This window comes from Ischnura elegans (assembly GCF_921293095.1).
Source record: "Ischnura elegans chromosome 13 unlocalized genomic scaffold, ioIscEleg1.1 SUPER_13_unloc_1, whole genome shotgun sequence".
NCBI lineage: Eukaryota > Metazoa > Arthropoda > Insecta > Odonata > Coenagrionidae > Ischnura > Ischnura elegans.
In genome coordinates this window covers 2812785-2832365 of record NW_025791657.1, presented here as the reverse complement: position 1 = coordinate 2832365, position 19581 = coordinate 2812785, and the positions used below count along the sequence as shown (strand labels likewise).

The window sequence follows — 19581 nt, the reverse complement described above, 5'->3', positions numbered from 1 at the left end:
TATTTTTTAATACAAGAACATGCAATCAAGCCTCTACATAGAATCGATGATATTTAGTTGCCATTTTAACCGCAAACAGCACACCTATAGAGCAGTCCTGACATCCGAGTTTCAAGACAACTTTCTTTCCATTTGAAAAAATAAAAGGACATTTAATTTATATTCGTCAATTTTCTTTCAATTTATTGTAGTATTATAGTTTATATTTCATTATTATTCAATGCTTAGGCTAGAAACTGAATTTAAGGCCGACTTCAGCTTCCACACGGTCAAAGTTCATTTGCGGTTTTTACATATGATAAAGGGTACAAAATATCTTGAAAGTTGTATTATAAAAATACTAAAACATTTATGTCTAAAACAATGCTATAAAGCTCAATAATTTATCACTCATCGTTGCAAATACCTCATCTATCGATTGTAGGCCTACTGCGTACGTTATCCTCTAGCGCTAAAAGAAGCAACTGAAGTTCGGTATTTGAGCTAAATCTTGCTTATTTGGTCTATAATAATGTAGTGCGTCAATAAACATGGAATTCGTTGAAATATTTGCTGATTACTGTGCTGCGATGTGATTTCCTTTTGAGGTCATATTTAAATGTGAGCTGAACACGCCCTTTTTCTTAATAATTCCAATGTTTTTGCATTGGTGTACGTAATGGAAATGATCGTAATTTATTAGGAATTTAGTAATCACTGAGTGCTGTGTGGATGCTTTGCTTGAGGAGTGAACTGGTTTAGAGACTGAATTAGTTATTGCTGTGAAACCATGAGTGCTACCACTGGGAATTACTCAGAGTATTTAGACAGGAATTCCGAGGGCACCTTGTGCAGACTTTGCATGAAGAAAGATGATTATTATTATAACATATTCACTTCGATTGTAGCAAGCCAGATAACTGTAGAGGATGCCTTATATGATTTAGTCGACTTAAAAGTAAGTGGCGGGTTACAGTTATCGATTTCCTTGCCTCTTGTTTTATTCCGTTCTATGAGTACATATTATCCTTGGTACGTCTGAAATCTCTTGCAAATGTTTACATACTTTTCTTAGGTTGCTGTGGGAGATGGCCTGCCTGCAACTTTATGTCCACTGTGCTTAAAAAAGCTCATCAAATTCTACGCTTTCAGGAATATTTGTCATGAATCGGACGCAGAACTGAGAAAATTTTCGTCCAGCAATAACTTCAGGGTGAGTGCTTCTTATTTTTTTTTCATTGGAAGCCTCGTGTAACATCCACATGATGTTAAATCATTCTCGCAAACTGATATTAACTTGTTCGTGATTATGTACCGTGCTGCCCGGTATTAGTAGTTTTAAGTTTATATCAACGGGAATGAAAAATATAGCAAGATGTTTGTATTTGTTGGTAGAACTGGTTATATCAGTAACTTGAAGAAGTAACTTCATTGTGTATTCGATGAATCACTGGCCACGACGGGCAAAGTATAATGCTTTATGACTGTAACAAACTGGTACGTGCAACGTTTGTTAAAAATCGCTTTGATTAGGCATCAAAAGTTAATGGGGTATTAAATTTATTAATGAACAACAGTAGATGGTGCTAAAGGCCCTTGTGCATGATCAACTGAGCAGTGAAAAGAGTCCAATGTCCCACATAGTGTTTCCGAATTAGTTAATCCTGACGAGGTATTAGTTAACTCGCAGTTGGTTTCTCAATGGTGACGAGTGAAGTCGTTTTTACTTTTTGTATTATGAATGTGATTGACCAACTCAAAAAAGATATCAATGGATGTGAACATTTTTGTGGAATATGTTTTCGATGTATTTCTTTTGCTTTTTACCTCCTGTTTGGTTTTAAATTCCAACACTTACAGTTTAGATAATTTATAGAATCGTACTTGCCGACTTTAAGAAGTTTATTTACCATTTTTGAGCTGTAATACACGAAGATATATCGAATGAAATATTTCAACAAATCGATTGAAAATGTTTAGAACAGGTTAAGAAAATTTATTGTACATACCTGGCTATTTGGTCTAATGGTTCGTTGCAATGTTACAATATTAAGCCTATGCATTTTTTTAATTTGTAACATATCTGATTGATTTGATAACAATATTATTTGCTAAAATTATCTTTGTCAGCTGTTTATCAAATGTTTTATGTCTTTGCTTATATAAACCGTTAATGAAACGATTCTGCAATAATAATATTTTGTGTGCATGATTTTGGTGCTATCAAACATCATGTACACAAAAGAGTGTTATTTATTTATCAAGAGTGCGATTTTATTTATTGAGAGTTTGAATTTTAGTTATTACACTGTAACAATGGGTACATTTTTATAGGTATCGTAATTTTAAGACATGTTTTTCATTGTGAAATACTATTTTTTATGTATTGAGATGTTTTTCCCATGTAAGAATCGTCATAATTGTGGCTGGGGATATTGAACGCTGTATTGCTCTTTAAATCGGTAGGGGTTGTTGCATTACGGTTCTTGCGTAAATGTCTGTTTACTCCATGAATTTACCTGTGCTAGTTATTGTCTAAATAAATGAATCCAGAAATGTACACAAGAATGCATTGGGTAACACACCCAACTTGTGTGAGTGCATGAATAGAAAATAGAACCTGTCTGATTTGGTCCTTGCATTCATTATTCATGCAATCACACATTAACTTACGTATGATATTGTGTGGTGTAAACAGGCCTTAAAAATATGAGGTGATGATTTTGATTCATCATGTATTTTTTCGGTTAACTTTTTTGAACATTCTTATTATTTGTAGACATAAGTTTTTTTGCAAATAGCTTCATGGCATAGGGAATGGGATGTATTTCATTTTACAGATCTATTTTGTTTAATGAATTTAAAGTGCATGGAATAATTGTTGGAGTAGAAATTGGAATGTACTACTTGAATTGGAAGGTCTTCTTTTCTTGTATATTTTTGGGATAGCGTGCATTATAATTTTAATGGCTGTCTTTTCAAAATCACCACCAGGTTATGACACACACAATAAAAACTTTAGAAAGCAGTTTTTCTGAGGCCATAATATCATACTCTGTTGTGTATGAGTGTGTTACTTTGCTTTGTGCAATATTTCTTCAGCAGATTCTCGCTCGTTGACATGTATTTTTGCAATGCACGTTTCGGTGTCTCTTCTTGAAAGATGCAACCCATTAAGCACTGGCTTAGAATTCTAATCCTGGAGATATGTGATGAAATCACCCTGAAATAGCCTATTCTTGTGAAGTCCGCATCATCACCAGTTCATTCCTGTTCCTGGCTTCCACAAAGCGATTCTGATATACCCATCTGTCGATCATTTCAAGCTTGTCAATTTTCGTTCTCCCTGATTGTATGTCTTTCTCCCACATGGAAACTGGGCAACTCTTCAAAGACAGTATGTTTAAAATCTTTGGCCCTGAAAATAAGTTCCCTTCATTTTGATGCCAGTACCACAGTTTTACCACTCCTGCTTGGATGAATTTTGACGATATCAGTGTCAATATAGGGCTTATTCTCAAGAAGCAGTCGAGTAAAAAAAATGTAAAACGTCTGAAAGCAACAAATCTGAATAACATGGAAAAGATGACAAAAAATGGCGGTGGCAGACTGGAAAAAATTTACTCTCTCCGAATCTCGAACCCTGGTCCTTCAAAATGAAAGTGCGGTACGCTACCACTAGGCCAAACTGGCTTTGAAACAATGAGCCAAAATATTTAATTATATTCAATATGATTGTATTTTTTAATTTTAAATGCTTTTTTCCCTCAAACCCGGGCGTATATGGACAAAACCCTTCAACAGTATTCGTATCAAATTGTCTACTTTCAAATAGAAAAGGTGTCATCTTCTTTCTTGACATCACTTGCACAAAACCTCCATGAGACTGTAAGAGATACTTAATGGTGATATCAGGTTGCCTCAGGGGATCCCATTTTTTATTTTAAATTAATGATCTATGCTTTCATTAAACAGCCATAGTCGACATTAACATAATATAATTTTTACAAATCTTGTTTCCTCATAATTGTAATCTGCATTGTTATCTCCTATTTTTGTCAACGGCTTTTAATGATTAACTTCTGTTTTATACAGTTATAAGAAGTGATTTAACTTCAATGGAGCAAAGTCTATTCGAATAATATAAAGGAACTCTTACTTGATTCATTTCATTAGAGAAATCTAAGGAAATGTAATGCTGTATTCATATAATGATACGTTATAAATGATTTTTAAATGAATTAAACGCTCTCACGAGTAGGTAGATCTGTGTATGAAACTTAGAACTGGTTTATGGTCTCTATCCAAATCATTATGTTTTTTGGTAGTTTCATTGTTCATGCAAGGAGTTATTGTTGTTTATTATCAATTTTCTTTGCTTTGAAAAGCTTTTTTTATAATGGAATTTACCCTTGATCAATGTTATGTTGTCAGGTTCTTATGTTTTACAATGTCAGTACAATTTTTTTTTCAAAATTTGAGTTTTTTAATATTTCTCTACTGTAACTATCGTTTAAAACACGTAAATATCGTAAAAGGCAAAAAGCATAGCCATATGCTTACCTATTCTCATTTAAGCAAATCCTAGCTTCACAGAACTGCTTATCTTCTGTCAGAAATATCACATGCCGTATGGAGTAAGGCTATGGTAATCGGAAACTAATCTATTTAGAACCTAAATTTCTTCATGTTAGACCGAATATTTTCTTCAATATGACATGTTTACATATATAAAGAGGTCATCAACAAAATAAACACATCCACTTCAGTTTCTGAGACACCACTGTGTAAAATTATTAGTTAGTGATTTTATCCTTATAAACGCAACTTCTCTGACAATTATTATTGCAGATACAAGTTCAGCATTACAAAATTTAGTTTTTTTGTTCATTAAACAGTGATAATTGTTACCCTAAATCTCTATTTAAAGTACAAGCTTGTAACTTGAAAAGAAGGATGTTAGGATACTTGCATGAGCATGATATTCCAGGGGTAACGAGAATTTTCTGTGAATGGGACAATTTGAAGGCCTTCTCCTGGCTCCAAGGATTTTGTGACAAAGCCATAATATGAGATGAGTTTCAACAATTTTTACTCCATCTGGCAAACTCACCAGGTCCCACACTTTGTTACACTTACAAGGGGAATACACGACCTTCGCATCGCCGATCGAGCTCAAATTTTGCGAATCGGTAGTTTATGAATACAAATGTAAGATGCCGAAGCGAGACGACGCACTTCTCGTAAAATTCCGAGAAAAAAGCAATTAAAAATCGTTAAAAATGAAGGTACGCTATATAAGCTGTTTTGAACGCCCATGTTAAACATTAGGGCGACAGCCCAGTGGATACGGTGTCCGACTGTGGAGGTGAAGGTAGCGAGATCGATGCTCGCTCAGGGAACTTTTTTTTGTGTTAATTTTTAAGAATTTTATTGTTTAAATTTTTAAAGTTCGTTTTCTTATCTTCGTTACTACTATGGAATATACTTTTAAAAGAGTTTTTTTAAATATTTAAATCAGGAATGGATCAGCTTGGGATTACGAACTGAGGATGAAGGGTGGATAGAACCCCGGCGTCGGCATTAGCCTTCTCTTAACGAAAGGCGCCAAGGGGACCACGGCTTAACGTCCCATCCGACGGACGGTGTACTGCACAACCAGTGCAATCCACATTACACGCAGGGATTGAATTTAGGAATGCCCCTTAATTCTTTACCGAGATTTGGATGTGGAAGGCCAGTACACTGCCTCACCACTCCAGTTAATCCTTTATTTGCAATTTTCAGGATGGAACTCATCATAAAGACATGTAAAGCAAACTGATTTGCGGCACCACGAACAAGCAGAAAAGGCGTTTTTTCCACAACTGCAACGACTGTCCATAATTTTTGAAGGAAAACACACGTCATTTACATTTACGTAAAATTGTCTCGTGCCAGCGAGCTTCGAAGCAAACATGCATGTTCAATAATTTTCCCGGAAACGTATAATATTATCTGGATACTTGATTAACCTGTAATAGAAGAATCGAATAATTGGGGAAAGTTTTGCAAATTTTTTCCCTTTTTCGCGGCGACGGACATGCGCGGAAAGGGGTGATGTATGTGTATTTATGACCGGAATCACTTTTGTATGTGTTTGGTTTGTTTTCTGTTTTTGAGTTTATTTGTTGTTTTATTTGTCTGTGAGCGTGTTCGTTTTTGTTTTGATTTTTTTTTGCTGATTTGATACTATGGTGAGGAGAGATAAATAGTAGATTGTTAGGCAGAGAGCCATCTTGGAGTGAATGTACATAAGATACAGAGTGTCAAGTGATATTTTCCTTTGGTTTAATCGCTTTGATACGCTAGGGGGACACACTTCTTTTGAACATAGAGACTCTATCCTTGGATATTCCTACGGATGAGTTAACGTGTGCGTGGCACTATTGCTGGGAGCTGCTCATTGATAAAATTTATATTAGCTGCGAACCACGCGTTCAACATTCCGATAGATCAGCCTTTTCTGCTTGTTCGTGGTGCTGCAAATCACTTTGCTTTGCATGTCTTTATGATGAGTTCCATCCTGAAAATTGCAAATAAAGGATTAACTGGAGTGGTGAGGCAGTGTACTGACCTTCCACATCCAAATCTCGGTAAAGAATTAAGGGGCATTCCTAAATTCAATCCCTGCGTGTAATGTGGATTGCACTAGTTGTGCAGTACACCGTCCGTCGGATGGGACGTTAAGCCGTGGTCCCCTTGGCGCCTTTCGTTAAGAGAAGGCTAATGCCGACGCCGGGGTTCTATCCACCCTTCATCCTCAGTTCGTAATCCCAAGCTGATCCATTCCTGATTTAAATATTTTAAAAAACTCTTTTAAAAGTATATTCCATAGTAGTAACGAAGATAAGAAAACGAACTTTAAAAATTTAAACAATAAAATTCTTAAAAATTAACACAAAAAAAAGTTCCCTGAGCGAGCATCGATCTCGCTACCTTCACCTCCACAGTCGGACACCGTATCCACTGGGCTGTCGCCCTAATGTTTAACATGGGCGTTCAAAACAGCTTATATAGCGTACCTTCATTTTTAACGATTTTTAATTGCTTTTTTCTCGGAATTTTACGAGAAGTGCGTCGTCTCGCTTCGGCATATTACATTTGTACCCATAAACTACCGATTCGCAAAATTTGAGCTCGATCAGCGATGCGAAGGTCGTGTATTCCCCTTGTTAGAGGACTGCATTTCCTGATCCAGTGCCCTTTTCCAGTATGACCTTTCTGGGCCAGCCAAGGCCTCATCGATGGAAATATGATCCTTGCCACTTTCAGAACTACTCGAAGCTAAAATGAAGGTACAAAGTCAGGGTAAAGCTTAGGGGTCCTATTTCTTAAAGGGTATTTTCTCTCTCTCACACTACTGGATTCCCTGACTTCAATGGATTCACCACAATTTTCAATACCAAGGACATCGTTATTGGAGTCTACTTCCCCATCCAAAACACAATCTTGACTTTCTGTCATTGGTCCTTCCATTCTAATCTCATTAAACCCAATTGACTTAACATTATTTAAAGGCAAACTAGATTCATTCATAGGATAAAATGATAAAAAATGGTACACTGCATCATTCTTACCCTTATTGGGTACACTTTCATCCCTTACATTAGGCCTCGCATAATTTTCTAACAAATCATGTCTAGCCTTTATGACTTTTGAGGTATTATTTGGATCAACTTGTATATAACCTTTTCTTGTTTCACAATACCCAACAAAATTAACCTTTTCCCCTAAGCATCCCACTTATTTCTTTTCTGATTAGGAACATGATCATATGCTGGACACCAAAACACCCTTAAATGTTTGAATGATGAAATTTTTCCTCTCCACAACTCTTGTGGAGCCTTACCTTGAATAGCTCTATGTGGTACACGGTTTTTAATGTAGACTGCAGTGTTACAGGTCTCCACCCAATAACCCTTTGGTAAGCCTGAATCAAACAACCTGCATCTAGTCTTTACACATATTGTGCGATTAGCACATTGTGCCACACGATTCTGTTCAGAAGTATATGGGGTGCTAGTATGATGCTCTATTCCATGTACCCTTAAAAAGGAATAAAGAATAAAAAAATATTTATTGTTCTTGGACCTTTATGGTCCACTAAGAACATACAAGGGCTTACATTCATATTTGAGCTCAGTGCACAGAAGAATAAGATACATGCAAAAAAAAATAGAAAATAAATTGTAACAATATAGTGGCATATTGGTACAATTACATTTTTTCTTGTAATAGCATTTTAGTGAACATTAGATTTTTAAAAGACATCAGTGATTTTGCGGTTTTGATTGGTTCAGGAATACCATTCCATAGCCTTGACCCAACAACTGAAAATGAATTATCAAATGCAGTGGTTCGATGTTGAGGAACAATTAAAAAATCAGCTGATAATCTAGTTACAACATTACGATATTTCTCTTTACTCTGAAAAAATTGCATAATGTATTCTGGCTGTTTGCAATTAAAAAGTTTGTATAAAAAAGAGGCAAGCATGTATTGCCTCCTTGTTTTTGCTTTAAGCCATTCTAATTTAGAGAAATAAGGGGATATATGTTCATCTTTTTTAAGATCATAAATGAACCTAACACACATATTTAATTGCCGTTGAATCAGGGTGTTAATCTTTTCGGTTAGGTCATTATATACAAGGCAGCAGTAATCAATATGGGGGAATATTAACGAGGATACAAGTTGCTTGCGTGTATGAGAGGGCATAAGGTTTTTATGAATTTTTAGCTGAAACAAGATCATGTTGATCTTATTGCTGATGGCTTTAACATGGTTTTGCCAAGACAAATTAGGCATCAATAAGACTCCAAGATTTTTAACGGAGTTGGCATATGATATTTCGGCATCACCAACAAAAATCTTGGGCAGAACATCAAAGTCGACATGTTTGAGTAGTTTTGAGGTACCAAATAACATAGATTTTGTTTTCCTAGGGTTAAGCACAAAGTTATTGTCTGCAGCCCATGAAGTGATGGCCCGAACGTCCTGATTTACTTTGGAAATTGCATCATTCAGCTCATACAAATGACAGTGAAAATAAATCTGTAGGTCGTCGGCATATAAGAGATATTTACAGTTTAGAATACACCTGGGTAGATCAAGGACATACAGGGAATATAGGAGAGGACCAAGAACTGACCCTTGGGGGACCCCGCAATGGACAGTAGTCCATTGCGATGTATTCCCATTCGCGTCCTTGACTGCCTGTTGACGATCTTTTAGATAGGAGTAAAACCAGTTAAGTGAGGAACAGGAAAAATTAAGGTTTTTCAACTTGTGGAGAAGTTTGGCGTGATTAACAAGACCAAAAGCATTGGTGAAATCAAATAGTACCAGAATTGTAACCATCCGTTTATCAATTCCTTGACGTATATCATCCGTTAATTTGAGTAGCGCTGTTTGCGTAGAGAAGTTTTTCCGAAATCCAGATTGATATGGATCATGCAAGTTGCATTGGTCCAGATAATTCGTTACCTGCTGAAAAACAATTTTTTCTAAGCATTTAGAAAGAGAGCACAGAATAGAGATTGGCCGATAATCCCTGGGAGAAGTTGGTTTTTTAACTTTTTGTATTGGTGTGATTAGTGAATATTTCCATACATTCGGAAATTCAGATGACGATAAGGAAAAATTATAGATATCAAGTATTACAGGTAGAAGTACAGTTGACGCGGCCTTTATAAATTTAACTGAGATTCCATCGACCCCAGTTGAGTTCGATTTAGAGAGAGATAACGTTTTACGTAGGTTGTGTGGGGTTACGTGTTGGAAGAAGAAATTTCTCTCGTTATAGGGTACAAGTGGATCAAGGTTAGAGAGACTGAATATGTCAGCAATGTTATTTGCCTCGAAGGTAAAGGCGGGAGTGAAGTGCTTGTTTAGATCATCGATAGATAATTCATGTAAGGGCTGCTTGTTTCGTCGCTGCACGAGTCCAAGACTTCTAAGTTCCCTCCAGACCTTGTTTGGTTCTGTCAAATTGGAGAAGGTGGTTGCATAATATTTTTTCTTGGCTTCCGTGACGAGATGCTTTACCTGATTACGCAAGACGATAAACTCAGTGTAAGCAGTCTGGTTTTTTGTTCGTGTGAAAATTCTACGTGAAATATCACGTTCCTTCATTTTTTGCTTAATGTCACTAGTCAGCCAGGGGGCTGAAGGCCGTCTAGGTGCGCATGTTCGCAGGGGGGCATGACAATTTATGCACTCTAAGAATTTCTGATTAAAGAGTTCTAATTTTGAATCAATGGACGAGGAGCTAAATATGTTGTTCCAGTCAAAGGTGAGCAGATCGTCCTGAAACTTTGCTGTATCGAAATTTTTAAGATCACGATAGAGAATTTTAGGTATAGGAAGACGAGGGGAATTGAATGAATAAGAGAGTAAAATTTTGTCATGTGCGGAGAGGAAAGGCACAGGGAATTGTGAGAATGAAGAGAGTTTTTCAGGGGAATCAACTATACAGAGATCAAGGAGAGTATCACTATGTTCTGTATGATGCGTGGGCTGCGTTGAGGCCAGATGAAGATTATAATTAAAAATGAAATTCCTGATGAAGGAAGAATGACAGCTGTACCGTAGCAAATCGGCGTTAAAGTCACCTACAATTACAATGTTTTTATAGTTTGGACTAAAAGTTGTATATGCTTCTTCAATATCAGTCAAGGACCCAACATTTGGAGGTCTGTAAACAACAAATAGAAGAAGTTTAGAAAGGTTTATACCATGCACTTCAATAACTATGAACTCGGGTCGGCATTCATAGGTCGCGGAAGAGGTCGCCAGCACCGACGAACTCAGTCGATGATGAATGAAGGCACCAACCCCGCCACCGCCTTTCCCGATCCGATCATGTCTCAGCAAGTAATGTTCACTAAGATCAACCATGCTATCAGGAATATTTGGTTTTAACCATGTTTCGGTTAAACAGATTATATCACTTACACAGGAAGAAAAATGAACCCGAAATTAGTCGATATGACACAGTAAAGATTGACAATTGACGAGGGAAATGTTGATTTCATTAGCAATTGGTAGGCCTGCGGGAAGAGAAGAGGCCCCCGTATGTTATTTTAAGCAGTCAAGGTCAGTTTCAACTAGGATAGAAAGGCATTCACCACCATCATGGACCCGAGCAAACACACGGCCATTACGAATCCACACGTATTTGATTTTACCTTCTTTCTTAAGTCCCCTGGCCATTGCATATAGCTTTCGGTTTAAGGATGTCAAGGATTCATTAATGTAGACAGGAGGGTTGGTAGTAGAGGTGGGTTAAACTGTTCATTTTTATGAACCGTTCACTTTGATCCTGTTCAGTAAAAAGAACAGTTCAAAATATCGGTTCATAGTGAACAGGTAGGGTCATTCGGTAGAAAATATTGTTTATCATGCGTTTAGAGTACATGAAAGCTTAGTGTGGTATCGTAAGGTATGTGGAGAGTGTTATGGTAATTTCAAGCAAGAATCGCGTTTTAAACAATATTTTTGGAGATGCATCCACATAAAAAAATTTCATCGTAGGCGCCAAAAACTAAGTCCAAAGATCATCTTGGTAAGGGGACCGAAAAAAATGTTCCACAATCATGAGTTCAATCGTTTTCTTAGTTCATGAATCGCGTTTTAAACAATATTTTTGGAGATGCATCCACATAAAAAAATTTCATCGTAGGCGCCAAAAACTAAGTCCAAAGATCATCTTGGTAAGGGGACCGAAAAAAATGTTCCACAATCATGAGTTCAATCGTTTCCTTAGTTCATGAATCGCGTTTTAAACAATATTTTCGGAGATGCATCCACATAAAAAAATTTCATCGTAGGCGCCAAAAACTAAGTCCAAAGATCATCTTGGTAAAGGGACCGAAAAAATGTTCCACAATCATGAGTTCGATCGTTTCCTAAGTTCATGAATCGCGTTTTAAACAATATTTTTGGAGATGCATCCACATAAAAAAATTTCATCGTAGACGCCAAAAACTAAGTCCAAAGATCATCTTGGTAAGGGGACCGAAAAAAATGTTCCACAATCATGAGTTCAATCGTTTCCTAAGTTCATGAATCACGTTTTAAACAATATTTTTGGAGATGCATCCACAGATCCACAAATGTTCAAAATACGAAATCAAAATGAACGCGATTTCCCAACTGAACGCCCCGAGGAAACTAATATTTGATCTAATATTTCGAACGGTTCGAAAGAACTGATATTTTAAATATCAGTTCAAATATTAGTTAGAACGAACGGTTCTAAAGAACTAATATTTTAAATATCAGTTCAAATATTAGTCATTTCGAACGGTTCAAAAGAACTAATATTTTAAATATCAGTTCAAATATTAGTTAGAACGAACTGTTCAGTGGCTATCGGAGGGGAATAGTAGAGAAAGAAGAGGAGGGGCTCGGTCGTCTACGACGCACTTCGGCGGCCTTGGATGGCCTCCGTCGTAACCGCCATCTGTTGTACCCACAACGCACTTGCTCGAGTAAGCTGCAGTTCAAAATGCCTCTTGATGATCATACCTACTGTAGCTACTGTACCGAGTACGCCGCAATTGTGCAGTGCCGACATGAACAGTGAACAGGGTGTTTTAGAGAACGGTTCATTTTCGAACCGGTTCATTTTAGTGAACAGTTCGTTTTGGCAGTTCGGTTCTTTTTGACCCATCTCTAGTTGGTAGGGTTCTGGTTGGCGACGATGTCATTGAGTTTCAGGTTCCGTTTTGTGCGTCTACCATTTAAAAATGCAGCAGCAGTGCTAGATCGTAGAAAACGGACAATAATAGGGACAGGTCTAGGTGAAGGGTGAGAGGTTGCAGAACGGTTGGAACCACCCCTGTAGGCGTAATCGATTTCACTTGTATCCACTTTAATTCCCACAGCGATTCCAACTTGACAAATCAGGGCCCCAGCTACCTCCCCTTCGGAGTAAGGAATGCCGTGGATCTCAATTACGTTCCGGAGTTGCTCTTGCTCAACGCGATTAAGGCGAGCTTCCGTATCACTTAGTTGTTTCTTTAGGCTGATGTTTTCACTTAATAGGTGATTCAGGGAATCAGTTATTTTCACAAGGGAGGCATTGAGGAGCTCGAGAGACTTTGCTTGACCCCCGAACGACTCCTCCCAGCGAGATATTGATTTGCGAATTTCACTTTGATCCGACCGGATATCAGCAAGATTAGCAGAAAAATCTCTCAAGATATCACTCACACGATCAGGAGACAAACTGGAACTTGCGGACTCGTTCTCAGGAGCTTTTCTGATTTGCTCTCCATCACTGCTACAGCCGATCTTAGCCCGACAAACGTCGCAATACCATGGTCTACGTTTGTCACTAAGCTCCTTAAATTCCACTTCAGGTATTGAAAGGCACAGTGGATGGTAATGGGCCTTACACTCACAGCAAGAGAGCGACTTCTGCTCGCGCTTGATCGATTTAACACATGCACTGCAGTTAGGCATTGCGTAGCACAGGAGAGAACCGGAGAGTACGACCCGACCCACACGAAGGCTGAGCTCGAACTGGAATCAAACTTTTGATTAGGTAATTCAAGACCATTGTCAGATCTTACAACCTTAATCCTTATATCTGTCCTGTTCTCAGCCCAAGCTTTAAATTCATTGAATCAATCAAATGCTTCACTTTTGGATTTCAAAAAAATAGCAAAATGGCTTCATGGAATAATCATCAACAACCACAAACATGTTTTTTGCCCTGCCAACTAAGACATCACCTATTCGACCACAGAGATCCATATTTACCAGACCCAAAACTTGATTAACAGGCATGCTGACACCACTCCATTTTTATATGAAAACATAAACAGTATGTTTAACATCCATCTTGGTATTACTTTAGAGCATCCCATGCATGTATTTTTACGGAGATGAGTCTTTTTTCACTGTTACTTTTTCTGCAGAGTTTAGAAGGAGGAGGGGCAGCTGATGACAATTCGGGGCCTTCTGTGGAGACTAAGGGTTGCATTCAAGATGTGATTGAAAAGAATTCACAGCTCACATGCTCAGCCCAAACCACTGAAATATACATTCCTGTGCCAGACTTGGTACTGCCCAGGGAAAATGAGTTGGTAAGTTATGTTCTAGTACACAGTGAAACCTGATTTGAACCACCTTCAGTTATACAAATTTCTCCGTAGCAATAAAGAAGACGGTGTGTCTGTCATAAATATAAGTATATTTATGGGAAGTCACTCAAAGTAATGCCACCGTCAGTTGAGGGATTTTCTAAGGTAACATATGAGGCAGAAAACTAAGCCACACTAATATTTTTCAGTCAATATCACCTGTACAACACTGGAAATCTCCTGATAGAAATTACTTGTATCTGATGGAGTAGGCTTGTAGATAAAGATGTGAAATGTCTGTTTAAGTCATTTGTCTTGGCTATAATTGGGCAGTGTCTCATTATTGCCCTCTCTTTGTTTTAAGCCATCTTTCTCCTTAATTTCAATGAAGGATCCAGCTTTAACTGTTGTGACACCTCATTACAAGCATGGGTAAAGAAAATATTAAGACAATTCAATGTACAGTGGAACCTCAATCTGTCGTTTCAGCTATTTTGCCTCTGCTGTAAGTGGACAAAACTCTCATTCAAATCACACGCCCTTTGTGACATAACTCTCCCTCCCTAGTTGAACGTTGATATTCTGGAGTTTGATCCGTGAGTCGCAAAAATATCATGAGTACATTGGCCAGCTGGAGTGATCTCAAGAAAATGAGGATTTTTTTATCATTCAATGGGCTTAGTATTGTTTTTTCTTTAATTGAGTGAAGCCTATTACTATCTTCCAGTTTCAAGTGAAAGACGAGGATGAAGGTAACCTCAGTGAAGGGATTTATCCTATGCTGTACACATCAGATCCAGCAGGAATTTCAACTGATGTGTCAGACCCATTGGCCACTGATGAATTGGTGAGTTTACTTTTGCCTTGTATAGTTCTAATTTTCTACGGCACAATATCATTCCTTAGTGGATTATTCCCAACACCTCTTAGAACAAACATAAAGCATTCTCCTACTCCTGATCAAGAATGACCAGCTACTGCATACATTTCATGAATGAATAATTTTAAATGAATTATGTATTGTAATGAACCTTTTTTTTGCCTTTTTATGCAAAACTGACAGCACAAATTTATTTACTGAGCAAGTGAGAGCACTGTCATTACATCACTGAGCAGTTATTAATGTTTTGATAGTGTAACACAGTATTTAAATCTGGATATGACAGAGTGGAAGGGTGATTAGGAATTGAGAGTTGAGAGGAGTACTGTTGAGTTTGGAACAGTTTAATAGCATGACCATGACATCATGATGCAGCTGCTAGCCCGGTCGAACAACATAGCTCGTTCCTTATGAGAGATTGATATTCACAGGAATCAGATCAGATATGGAGTTCGTGATGAAAGTGAATAGGAATATATAACAAGGACTAGGGATTTGTCCTTTACCATTTTTGAATGGGGTGTTGCACGTTGGCAATGCAAATCCATTACCAAAAGACATCAAATTTTAGTGAGGTGAACTGATTTTTATTTACTTTGACTCAATTTTCTGCTGTTGTTGTTCATAGTCTTGAAACTCTTCCACTATTAATGTAATATTAATATTTTGCTTATTCATGGATTTATAATATTTTCTTAGAAATCAGTGCTCTTTGCCTTGCTTATTTTTGAAAATTAATTTAATGCCAGGGTAAGTCTGCAATTTTAAGAACTATTTACTCTCAAGATTTTCCCAATAAAGGGGTTCCTTCTTCTCACTAAGAATTTCATTAGATTATATTGAAACAATAAGAACTTTATTAGCCAAATGTTGTTGGTTGATTAAGTAAATCTATTTCTACTAAGAGGCAAGAATCGTTCATTGGGAATAATTTATTTTGTACCGACATCCTGTAATTAAAGCATTCTTCATGATCACTTTTGCTTCTTGTACCAATTGATTATAATATGTATCAATGGAGGTTCCTTTTTCCAATAGAGTAATGCGGTAACATACAAGTGCCCTTCTGTTAAAGAAGATCATATCAGCGATGATGAAGATAGATATAGACTCAATGATTGCACTGATGGTGCATCAAGCAAACTGATTCATCAAGACATTTCTGGTCAGGTAATACTATTTATGAACTATGTATTGTCTGTTGACCTTGAGTTACACATAAACTGATTGGCATCTTCCTAAAATTGGTTTTTCTTATCTTTAAATATTTATTTTCTTTTTCTGTTATAAATCCTTATTAATCTAACTAATGATATATGTACATCTAGAAGCATTCTTATCCCTTCTTCCCATCCATTTCTCCATTTCCCTTTTGACTAATGTCTTTATAAGTGTATCATATCTCATGCTGTGGCTGATGAAGCTTTGTTTTTTCGAAGACTTCTCCATCTATTTTCTGTACTTCCTTGGTACTTCCTCATTCGATCCCTTTTACCTTCTACATTATCCATGAGCAACACATTTTCAATTCTTTCACTTATGACTTTCATGCGGCCGTCGATTTAGAATCTTGCTATCATTTTTAAATATGCTCAGAATGTAGTGTCCAATGAATATTTTCCATATTTTAGTATTAGTACTCTCAGCTGTGTGGAGATTCCCGTTTTCTTTAGAGTTCTCTTTGTGCCCAAGGTATTCTATTCACTATTTCTTTATTGCTTCATCCATCACTGATAACTAGGCCTCATGTAGCTTGTGTGCTTTTAAGGTTATGAGACATGAAAATGACAGTGTTGAAACCATAGTCAGGAGTGGAGATATATGTGAAAGTGTGGAAGTTATCATTTGTTGTTCATATTTTATCATAGATAATAATTGTATTTACACCTGAAACAATTTCATACACTTGAAAGCACTGTTGTATAGCTTTTGAGCAAATATGTATGTAAAGGTTTCAGTTATTTTCGTGCAAGATAATGACATTCTTCTTAAAAGCTCAGTGCTCTTTGCTCTGCTCCTTTTGGGAAGTTAACTACAATGATAGGGGAAGTCCCCACTTTTAAAAGATATTCATTCTCATTATGTACCCAATGAAGTTGTTCCTCCCTTTTCTTAAGGCTTTAATTGGATTGTATGAGAAGGAAGAATAAGTTAACTGCCTGAATCTTGTTAGTCAATTAAGTTACTCTGTTTTTTACAAATAGGCCAGAATACTTGATCAGGGATTACTTGTTTACTACAGACACCCTGTAATTCAAGCTTCGTTCATGATCACTTATGCTTGTGCACCAATAGATGAAAATGTGTGTCAAAGTGTGTTCCTCTTTCCAATAGAGTGATCCGGTAACGTACGAGTGCTCTTCTGTTAAAAATGATGAGATAAGCGATGATGAAGAAGAATATGTGTTGAATGATTGCTCTGATGGTTTTACAAGCAAACAGGTGTATCAAGACTCTTCTAATCAGGTATTACTATTTATCAACTATTTAGTTTCCATTGAACTTGAATTGCATATAAACTATGTTGCCATCATACACCCACGTTCCTTAAATTCATTTCATAGAGTCCTCAAATCATAACTATCATCTGCTTATCTTTCCATATTAATGCTCTTCTTGTTGTATATCCGTAATAATCTGACTTATTGAAACATTCTGAGCCATTTTTTCCCTACTTTCAGTCCACCTGTCTCTGTCTGTCTATTCTTATTACAAGGCCATCATATCTCATGATGTAGCCGATTAAGTTAAGATTTTTAGAAGTCATCTTATCTCCCACTCTTCTTTTGACTTTTCTTCAGCTGTCAATTTTGAAACCTTGCTACTATTTATAAATATGTTCCATATGTAGTGTTTGATGAATTGTTTCCTTACAGCTGTATTTCAATTCTCAGCTCTGAGTAGATTATTCTTTTTTTGTAGAATGCTCTCTGTACCTGTGCTATTCTACTTACTATTTCTTTCCCGCTTCATCCATCACTGGTTATTCTGCTTCCCTTAGTATAACATATCTGTCAGTTTTTAAGGTTATGTGAAGTGAAAATGAGATAGTGATGAAACCATGGTCAGTAGTGGAGGTATACATTTCCAGTTGTCATTTGTTGTTCATATTTATCACGGATATATTGCATTTATACCAGAAAAATTTTTCACATCCTTGAAAGCACTGTTGTATACCTTCTGAGCAAATATGTTGTTAAAGGTTTAGTTATTTCTGGGAAAACTAATGACGTTCTACTTGAATATACATTATGTAATTTTCATTTAGTCCCTGGAAGTAAGAACAGCTGTATTACACACCACTCATCAATTGTTTGTCCAGGGTAACATAAACCTTCATATTTTCCCATTGAAGTTAAGCATCTCTTGTCCTATAAGGAGTTCATGTATATATAACTTTCTTCGTTAACTTGGAATTGCCTCCTGTTATACCTAGTCTGAGTAACTTATTTTTATTAATCAAAATGTTTGACAAACTGACTTCTAAAGCAAAGCACCATAAATTATTCTCCTTTATTGACCCTATTAATTTTTCATGAATGTGTGTTATTACATTTGTGCTCTGGACTCTCATGGAAATTTCTCCCATAAAATAGGTTTCTAATAAGAATAGGATTACATCTGGAGTTTAACATTTCCAAAAACCATTGCCCTGAGGATCATTATGTGGCTTTAGAAGGGATTTTGCAATGCAAAAAAGAGGTTTTAAGTCTGTAATAAAGTGGTAAATTTAATAAACATAAGCATAAAGAATATAAAATTCTGACATTATTTACTTTGAGGATGCTTGCAGGGTAGCATGAAGAATGTATCCATCTTGAATGAACTTTAATTTTATTTGAAAGACAAATTCTCAAAAGCATTTCTTTTTTTTGTATCTCAATCATGTATGATGATGATTTGGCATAATGTTGCAGCCCATAACCTTAACTGCTTCCCAAGGTGAAAAGGTGGAAACTCAGGGCACAGGAGCCGTAGTGGTAGACCTGGAGTGGACGCTGATTGGGGTAAAGAAGGAATCATCTCTAGAAGAGAATGCCCAGGTATATTAGGAATTCTTGCTATGGAATTTAATTAATTGATGATCGTTGTAATTTTCATTTAGTCCCTGGAAGTAAGAACAGCTGTATTACACACCACTCATCAATTGTTTGTCCAGGGTAACATAAACCTTCATATTTTCCCATTGAAGTTAAGCATCTCTTGTCCTATAAGGAGTTCATGTATATATAACTTTCTTCGTTAACTTGGAATTGCCTCCTGTTATACCTAGTCTGAGTAACTTATTTTTATTAATCAAAATGTTTGACAAACTGACTTCTAAAGCAAAGCACCATAAATTATTCTCCTTTATTGACCCTATTAATTTTTCATGAATGTGTGTTATTACATTTGTGCTCTGGACTCTCATGGAAATTTCTCCCATAAAATAGGTTTCTAATAAGAATAGGATTACATCTGGAGTTTAACATTTCCAAAAACCATTGCCCTGAGGATCATTATGTGGCTTTAGAAGGGATTTTGCAATGCAAAAAAGAGGTTTTAAGTCTGTAATAAAGTGGTAAATTTAATAAACATAAGCATAAA

General features: G+C 36.6%; 1 protein-coding gene across 1 annotated transcript; it reads left to right on the top strand.

The window, feature by feature from the left end:
* Positions 1-14085: 14085 nt before the first annotated feature.
* On the top strand, positions 14086-19046 carry LOC124172485. Its single transcript, XM_046551924.1, has 5 exons — positions 14086-14117; positions 14842-14961; positions 16033-16164; positions 17329-17460; positions 18912-19046. The coding sequence occupies exons 2-5, from the start codon at positions 14893-14895 to the stop codon at positions 19044-19046; spliced, it is 468 nt and encodes a 155-aa protein (XP_046407880.1). The 5' UTR covers positions 14086-14117; positions 14842-14892.
* The last annotated feature ends 535 nt before the right edge of the window (positions 19047-19581 follow it).

Excerpts from the sequence above, each read along its gene's own strand:
- LOC124172485 (XM_046551924.1), top strand. The coding sequence starts at position 14,893 with ATGCTGTACACATCAGATCCAGCAGGAATTTCAACTGATGTGTCAGAC. Across the intron at positions 14,962-16,032 it reads CATTGGCCACTGATGAATTG|AGTAATGCGGTAACATACAA; the intron begins GTGAGTTTACTT and ends TTTTTCCAATAG. Across the intron at positions 16,165-17,328 it reads ATCAAGACATTTCTGGTCAG|AGTGATCCGGTAACGTACGA; the intron begins GTAATACTATTT and ends TCTTTCCAATAG.